Source organism: Pimephales promelas, chromosome 12 (genome assembly GCF_988280905.1).
Source record: "Pimephales promelas chromosome 12, fPimPro1.hap1.1, whole genome shotgun sequence".
Lineage (NCBI taxonomy): Eukaryota > Metazoa > Chordata > Actinopteri > Cypriniformes > Leuciscidae > Pimephales > Pimephales promelas.
In genome coordinates this window covers 18,402,526-18,408,753 of record NC_142780.1, presented here as the reverse complement: position 1 = coordinate 18,408,753, position 6,228 = coordinate 18,402,526, and the positions used below count along the sequence as shown (strand labels likewise).

At 37.9% G+C, this 6,228-nt stretch overlaps 1 protein-coding gene across 1 annotated transcript; it reads right to left on the bottom strand.

Annotated features, from left to right (window-relative positions):
• Positions 1 to 209: 209 nt before the first annotated feature.
• cxcr3.1 (C-X-C motif chemokine receptor 3, tandem duplicate 1) lies at positions 210 to 5,463 on the bottom strand. Its single transcript, XM_039680194.2, has 3 exons — positions 5,366 to 5,463; positions 3,390 to 3,764; positions 210 to 1,576 (listed from the first exon to the last, which is right to left on the bottom strand). The coding sequence occupies exons 2-3, from the start codon at positions 3,759 to 3,761 to the stop codon at positions 863 to 865; spliced, it is 1,086 nt and encodes a 361-aa protein (XP_039536128.2). The 5' UTR covers positions 3,762 to 3,764; positions 5,366 to 5,463; the 3' UTR covers positions 210 to 862.
• Positions 5,464 to 6,228: the final 765 nt, after the last annotated feature.

Here is a 6,228-nt window from a genome sequence, read left to right as displayed (position 1 = left end):
TACTACTTTCTTATCTAAAATCTTATCTAAAAAAAAAATTGTCTGGTCTAGTCTGAAAATAATCTTTTTAACACTATTTGAGCATAAGAATCAACAATTAGACAGTTCATGTCAGATTTTGAGGCTGATTTAAAATGCTATATAATTGCAAGTTCTGCTAACAGTTTTTTGAGATTTCAGGATTCCCAGGCCTCATTTTTGACATGTAAACTGTTGGAGGCTGTTTACACTTGACACATTGAAGTCAACATTTTAAATTGGTACATTTGTCTTTCTGAAAGAGTGCATGATGATGCTGTATGATACTGAAAATTCCATTGTAGCGCGCAATGCCCAGTTCGCTTTGTCACTTTCATTACCTGTTAATTAGGTCTAAATAAAAGGCTTGCACTTCTGAAGCTGTTCTGAAAATGTCTTTTCCTTTTTCAATAGCTAGCCACACCACAAACTCAAGCTAAACGTTGAGATGGAAAGAGATTGACGGATTTGAGTGGACCACTCTCAATGTTTTAATGGTGACCCTTTTAGGGGAGATGAATGGGATAACAATAGTTAACAATAAAATGGGTTAAGAGAATGTACATCTTTAAAGTTGGGTGGATTCTGATTGTTAATGGTTTTATCATTCATCAGCTGGGAAAGTAGTAAAGTAAGTGATTCCGATGATATTTTCTCTGTGTCTTTATTGTTGTGGTGTGGACTTTACTATTCTCAGAATTAGAACTATTAATAGATACCATTCTTGGTGTAAACAGAAACACTTGTGTGCTTAAAGCCAAACTCTTCAGAAATAATACTGATACAGATGTTACAGGTTGCAAAAAAAAAGAGGAGATGGTTTCTGACTGTATAGTTTGATCTTTCAGAAAGCAGACGTGTGTGATGTGTCCACTGACTCTGACCATACAGAGCTTTTCCGCGACACCAGGCCTGCTGGGCCTTTCAGCGTGAAGCCCAGCGGTTTCAGTATGTCCAGCAAGTGCTGGCGAAATTTCACCCCCACAAAAGCATAAAGCACTGGGTTGACACAGCAGTGTAAGTAGCCCAAAGTGTGAGTTGCTGTAAGAGCAACATCCAATGCTGTGGTGCTGTCACATTGGTAACTGAAGGTTTGGTTGGTATTTATGGTGTCAATGATGAGAGTGATGTTGAGGGGTGTCCAGCTGATGAAGAAAGCCAGTACGAGGGTTATGATGACACGGATGGCCCTCTTCTTCTGCATGCCCTGAGAGCCATGTTGCAGCCGCAGGAGGATGCAAGAGTAACAGAACAACATCATTATTGCTGGAAGAGCAAAACCCAAAATATGGTACAGCAGACGAGAGTACAGACGCCAATTCTCAGAGGGGTAAAACGTAACACATTCTGTTTTATTCTGACGTCTGCTGTCCGCGTAGTCTGTAAGGAATGCCCAGTCAGGAATGGAGAGCAGAAAGCAGAAGACCCAGACCATCAGGCAGCAACAGTGAGTCACCATTGGCTTTTTACGAGAATACATCTGCACCGCAAAGACGATGGACAGGAAGCGGTCAAGACTGATGCAGCATAGCATGAAAATCCCACAGTAGAAATTGATCTAATGGAGAAACGTGACAATGAAAGGCTGCAAACCTGAAGTTGATTCTTAAAGTAATATATAATATTTAAAAAAGCATGGAAGTGAATGCAATTGTTAAATTAAAAATACACATATTACAGTGTTTTACTTGTTTTAACCCATAAAAAGTGAATGTTATTAGTATAAATTAAAGGGCCCCAATTATGCTATTTTAAAGTTTCCTAATGTTGTTGTGGAGTCTCCTAAAACAGGTTTACATGCATCAAAGGTAGAAAGTAGAAAGGTAAAAAAAAAAAAACTGTTTAATTTCCTCATAATACACACCTAAGGGATTATTATGAACACCACACTAATACTGTATTTGACCCCCTTTCACCTTCACAACTGCCTTAATTCTAGTGGCATTGATTCAACAAGGTGCTGAAATATTTCTTTAGAAATGTTGGCCCATATTGAAAGGATAGCATCTTGCAGTTGATGGAGATTTGTGGGATGCACATCCAGTGCACGAAGCTCCCGTTCCACCACATCCCAAAGATGCTCTATTGGGTTGAGCTCTTGTGACTGTGGGGGCCATTTTGAACTAATTGCCATATTCAAGAAACCAATTTGAAATGATTCAAGCTTTGTGATATGGCGCATTATCCTGCTGGAAGTAGCCATCAGAGGATGGGTACATGGTGGGCATAAAAGGTTGGACATGGTCAGAAGCAATGCTCAGGTAGGTTTAAACAATGCCCAATTGGCATTAAGGGGCCTAAAGTGTGCCAAGAAAACATCCCCCACACCCTTAAACCACCACCACCACCACCACCAGCCTGCACAGTGGTAACAAGGCATGATGGATCCATGTTCTCATTCTGTTTACGCCAAATTATACCCTCTGAATGTCTCAGAAATCGAGACCAGGCAAAATTTTTCCTGTCTTCAACTGTCCAATTTTGGTGAGCTCTTGCAAAATGTAGCCTCTTTTTCCAATTTGTAGTGGAGATGAGTGGTACCCGGTGGGGTCTTCTGCTGTTGTAGCCCATCCACCTCAAGGTTGAGCATGTTGTGGCTTCACAAATGCTTTGCTGCATACCTCGGTTGTAACGAGTGGCTATTTCAGTCAAAGTTGCTCTTCTATCAGCTTGAATCAGTCGGCCCATTCTCCTCTGACCTCAAGCATCAACAAGTCATTTTTCGCCCACAGGACTGCCGCATACTGGATGTTTTTTCCCTTTTCACGCCATTCTTTGTAAACCCTAGAAATTGTTGTGCGTGAAAATCCCAGTACTGAGCAGATTGTGAAATACTCCGACCGGCCCATCTGGGTGTTCCTAATAATCCTTTAGATGAAACAGAAAATTCTTGCGCCAGCAGCATGGGTCCAAATTTCAATCTTAACCGTTCATCAGAAACGATCTTAAAACAGGGCTTTAATAAGTGTAAACTACCAAACTTGTCCTTTAATATACGGTGCACTTTTAAATTTAAAACTTTGCAGGATGTTTTTCATTCACATAGAGCTCTATGTTACATACTAGGCCTATGAAAGGCAATTTTCAAAAATCCATAATAGGGGCCCTTTAATGCATTATGTTGATTCGGCATTATCAAATAATATTTTGGACTTGATAAATAGGAGTTAATTTAGATGTTATAATTTCTCGGTTACCAGAGTGAAATGTCTGTTTTAGAATTGTCATTCATAGAGTTCCATTCCATCACTGATTGTAGGCTATGTGTAAAACAATAAAACGGAGAAGCTGTGTACCAAATCATTTCATAAATAAAATTTATGAAATAAAGACTAATAAACAATAAAATAAACAACAAAGACTTTGCCCACCTTGAACATCGCTCCGTTCAGTTTGCAGAGAGCTGTGCCGAAGATCCAGCCCTTCGCTGCCTCTACAGCCATGAAGGGCAGCGTCATCAGCAGCAGAGTGTCTGCTAAACTCAGGTGAAAGATGAAGATGTCTGTAACATTCAAGCTCTGCCTTTTCTTCCACATTACCACCAGAACCAATCCGTTTCCCAGCAGCCCCACTACCAGCGCCAGAGAGTAAAGGACTGGGATAAAAATTGAATCAAAGTGCATGCTTGCAGCCTGATCACACACAAGTCCTCCACAGCAGTCCTCGTCATATGTGTAGTTGTCGTACTCATTTGAGAAATTAAGTTCTTGGGCGCTTCCGGTGAAACTTTTGTCAGAATTCATCTTCTGCAACAAAACATACATTTCTATCATTTATTTTCAATACAATAGGCTACTGGCTACCTATTTATTATTTAATTTAAATAATAAATTGTAATAAATTAATTGTTTTTAGGCCTAGTGTGTGACGTGAAACTAGTGAATGTGCTGTTTTGTGTGTTTGGCAGCATTTTGTGAAGGGTAAAATTTCAATTTAGCCTTTATTCCAATGTATAGTTGACGTCTGAAGAGACAAGCTTTTCTGAAGTAACGTACTTTGGCCAGAAGGGGGCAATGATGAGACATAATGGCAGGCATCAAGACTTCAAGCTCAAATTAAAGGAATCCTTCGCTCAAAATAATAATTCGGTCATCGTTTACTCATCCTCGTGTCGCTCCAAATCTTTATGACTTTTTTTTTTTTTTTTGCTTCTTTGGGACCCTAAAGAAGATATGTGTTTTTGTTCATTTGTGTTGTCCATAAAATGAAAGTATGGTCAAATGATTGTTGGACCCATTGCCCATATTGTATGGACAAAACAATTTAAACATTCATAAAAATATATTTTCCTGTAATATTCTGAAGGAATTTTTATACAGGTTTGAAATAAAATGTGACCGAATGTTGTATATTAATAGGAATAATTTAGTCTTTTCATATAGGCTAGCCTATTCATTTCTATTCCTGCACTGCCAAATCCAGGGTTTTATAAGCGAATTTACAGCGGCTGGAACACACTGTTGTTTTTCAAATCAACTGTTTTCATATTCTGTGAATAGCTCGATTGAACAGATAAGAGAAAATGAAAAACCACACTGTGGCCACAAAGCATTCATCACTGATGTCTATCAGTCAAAATGCAATTCAGATTTTCATCATTGATGAGACTAAGCTGAATCCGCTATGACCTTCAGGAGTGTTTCTGAACTGTCTAACACCTCCATGAGTGTGCATTCCTGGTAAAACACCATTTCTTTGAAAACGAGACTGTGGGTATTTTGGATATACACTCTTAAAAATAAAGGTTCTTTATCCACCTTTAACATCCATGGAACCTTAATTTCCTTCCCCAAAAAGTTCTTAGTGGAAAAAGTTTCTTTAGATTATTAAAATGTTCTTCAAAAAAAAGCTCTTAAGAACTGTTTAACGGTTTTTGGGGACCCCAAAATGTTTGCAAAAATAACCTTTATTTTTAAGAGTGTAATATAGTATAGTCTTCTGATCTTATGCGAAACCATGTTATTTACAATAATGTTCTGAATGTCAGTAATCGAAACCTGAAATCTTCAGAGGTGATATTCATCACCCCCCTGGTATTTCCCTTTTATCATCCTGCAGTCACAAGCATCAGTCTGTTTGAGCTGGACATATACATTTAACTTTTAGAAATCTAAGTCTTAAAATCATTCATAATTGGAAGTGAAGCTCCATCGACGGATTGCATATCAAGACAAGGGAAGCAAATTGTACTCAATATTATGGCAAGAAATAAATCCAATAATAGTGAAATAAAATGAGATGATCACTGATAATCTTTAAATATAAAATGAATACAACAATAAACATTCATTTCAGCATCAATGTGAGCATTATCGATCTATGGTTATTTGGAAGGATGAAAACGTACCTGTGTCAGTGAAGGATCTCACAGTAGTTGAGAGGCGCTAAAATGATTGACACTTTGACTCTCAGTTACTCATTATTAGACCTAAAGGTCACGGCATGCATGCGCTGAAGAGAGAGAGGAGGAGGAGACAGTGGCAGGGAACACCAGGGTTTAAAAGAGGAAATATGATAACGATCAGTTGTCACCCATTCACAATTCTATTTTAAATGTTCATTTTGTTTTCTCAATGAAATGTTTTGCTCAGGGAAATGCAGAAATAGGATGCATGTTACAAGTTGGCAAACATAGATTTGACATGTTCATTAGTTATTGTTCATCATTCTTAAAGATGATCTTGTCTAGCACAAAAACAACTACAAAAACTTGACTACAGAGAAATTGTAACTGTTGTTCTGTATGCTATTTGATAATATTTCAGTCTTGTGTTTTTGCAAATTTTTCAACCTTTCAGTCAGAAAACAATCAAATCAAGCCAACTTTGTTACTTTATTACCAGTTATTTGTGTTCATATTACAGATATATTTTGTGTTTGTTTTCCATCAGTATGAAGCTGATTTGTAATTAGTAGTAATTGTTGCAAAGCAAACTTGTTGCAAAGTAGATGTTCCATCTTGTTTCATCCTTATGTCTCAGATGCACATGCAACGGGATGTTTTTTTTCACACCTTTACACCACGTCCTGTTCTGCATTTCTTGCCTTTCTCACTTGCACATATCGCTGCTCACGTATATTAATTTGTACTTTTGTTGTCTGGTTTTGGTTTTCTACCTTATGTGCTGAGATTTCGCTATTGTGTCAGGTTGTACTTGTTGATAGCTACAAATGAAAATGTTTAAAGGAGAATAGAGAAGAGAAATCTGG

Excerpts from the sequence above, each read along its gene's own strand:
- cxcr3.1 (XM_039680194.2), bottom strand. The coding sequence starts at position 3,761 with ATGAATTCTGACAAAAGTTTCACCGGAAGCGCCCAAGAACTTAATTTC. Across the intron at positions 1,577-3,389 it reads TGAACGGAGCGATGTTCAAG|ATCAATTTCTACTGTGGGAT; the intron begins GTGGGCAAAGTC and ends TTTCTCCATTAG.